Source organism: Pteropus alecto, unplaced genomic scaffold (assembly GCF_000325575.1).
Source record: "Pteropus alecto unplaced genomic scaffold, ASM32557v1 scaffold20, whole genome shotgun sequence".
Classification (NCBI taxonomy): Eukaryota; Metazoa; Chordata; class Mammalia; order Chiroptera; family Pteropodidae; genus Pteropus; species Pteropus alecto.
Window position 1 is genome coordinate 16,203,061 of NW_006436298.1, and position 2,072 is coordinate 16,205,132.

General features: G+C 35.4%; 1 protein-coding gene across 1 annotated transcript in view; it reads right to left on the reverse strand.

The window, feature by feature from the left end:
* The window catches only part of EDIL3 (EGF like repeats and discoidin domains 3), a 371,930-nt gene that overhangs the window by 84,962 nt on the left and 284,896 nt on the right, over window positions 1-2,072 (reverse strand). The window contains exon 9 of the mRNA XM_006913200.1: window positions 346-530. Coding sequence (XP_006913262.1) covers window positions 346-530 — 185 coding nt within the window. The remainder of the gene's footprint in view (window positions 1-345; window positions 531-2,072) is intronic.

Here is a 2,072-nt window from a genome sequence, read left to right on the forward strand (position 1 = left end):
TTCCTGCTGTGATGCTTTCAAACGAATATTGACTAGACGCATCAGAATAGATGAGAGTTAAAATGCAAAATGTTCTCATAATCAATCAATTTGACCTATACATAGTGTGATCTGGTACAGTCTGCTGCATCAGTCTGACAGTAGCATCTACAAATCAAGATCAGAGTAAAAATAGCACACAGGCATGGTTTCATAACGAATTTCTGTTTTACCAATATAGTTAAACCAAAGAGGGAGGTACATTTAAATTATTATGAAGGTAATGATACCAACATTCACTTAACCAAAAGGAAGTCTTCTAAGGAAGAGTGCAGTGGGTGGTGAAACAGCTTTTGAAAATATTACCTGTAACCATTGTGACTGGTCATTGTGGCCGGAGGTCCAGGCATTCACTTTGCCCTGCTTGTCCAGCCGAGCTTTCCTCGGCTCCCAAGTGAACATGTCCATATTGAGAGTTCTGAAAATACTGGAGGCAGTGATCTGATAGTCTTGTATATGTCCTGATTTCATCCCTAGAGGCTCAGAACAGCCTGAAAGAAAATGAGAAGGGCTCCATGAGAAAAATAATTTATCACTTTGGAAGTTTTTTGTCTTCATTTTGGATAGGTGAGAGAAGATTAAGCATAATGTTATTCATTCCCCCAAAGAGGGAGCATCTAAATTCAAAAAAGGCTATAATCAGAAATAAATCTGGAACAAAATCGAAAAACAAAATAGCCAATTCAGGCGATTTTGTCTGAATATATTTTGGAAAAATTGGAAACGAGACAGACAATTTAAACTACTTTTCTGTGATAGATGATTTTGCAAAATGAAAACAATGCTGAAACGCTCTCCCCTGTCTCATTACTGATAGCCTCGTGCCTGTTCCCTAGTTTTCAACAGTTTCATTGTGCCTTTAAAAATGAAACATTTTCTCACAAAGTATATTTGGTTTTCTTTTATTTGTTTCCATAATACTGCAAATGAAAATTCCCTCAGTACAAAGTCATTTTCACAAACTGCTCCAATGGTGTATTCTAAACTGGATAGTATTGTGTTTTCTAAGAAACTTCTGTTAATCTTTATCACTGATTTTTATAGCACCAACATGGCTTCTTCTGGAAGGTAGGAAGCTAATATTTATTCAATGTATACCATGTATCAGGCATTGTGTAAGTATAGGATTTAAACTAACAGATAACAGAAGAAAATAAGCTAATTGTAGCAAAAGCCATTAATGGACAAGTCTTTTTATATATTCTTCTATTTCGATCATACTCAATAACTTCTAGTATTGGATATTTTTGGAAGATTCTCAACTCTGCCACATACGTTTTCAGGTTTGACATGATGCAAAGTTTGGGTTTGTTTGTCCTTGAAAAATCATGTGTGTATGTGTGTGCATGTACATGGTTTCCCAATCTTGAATTACAACTGTGACAAAGTTCCACATACAAATCCTGTGATAGGAATCATGATTCTGTACCTTATTAGCCAGTGGCTGAGTCTTCCATATGTAAAATTGTTGCATTTTGGTCAAGGAACACACAAGGTAAATTTGATCGAGAAAGCGAAGATAGAAGGAGAAGACCTCTCCAATGAATGCCATTTCTTCACACTCTACCGGTCCCCCACTTACTAGCTGCTTGGCATTGTGCGCATTACTAACCACACTGTGCCTCAGTTTCTCTTCTGTAAAATGGTGATAATGATAGAAACTACCTTAAAGAAGTGTTTTAAGAAATTAGTTAATAAATATAAAGTATTTAGAAACATGCTGGCATATACCTAGCATTCAGTAAATATTAGCTATTTCTATTATTTCCGTAAAGCTCATTCTAACAGATAACAATGTTAAGATACCAAATCAGCATATCGGTGAGTACTAACGAATACCTTATGAATGGCTACAATTAAGTTTATTGGGGTAACATTGGTTAATACAATTATATAATTTTCAGGTGCACATTATAATTTGACATCTGTATATTCTATTGTGTGTGATTACCACCCAAAGTCCAGATTCCATCAGTTACTATATATTTGATATTCCCTTTACAAACTCCACTTTCCCCTACCCCTGCTATAAT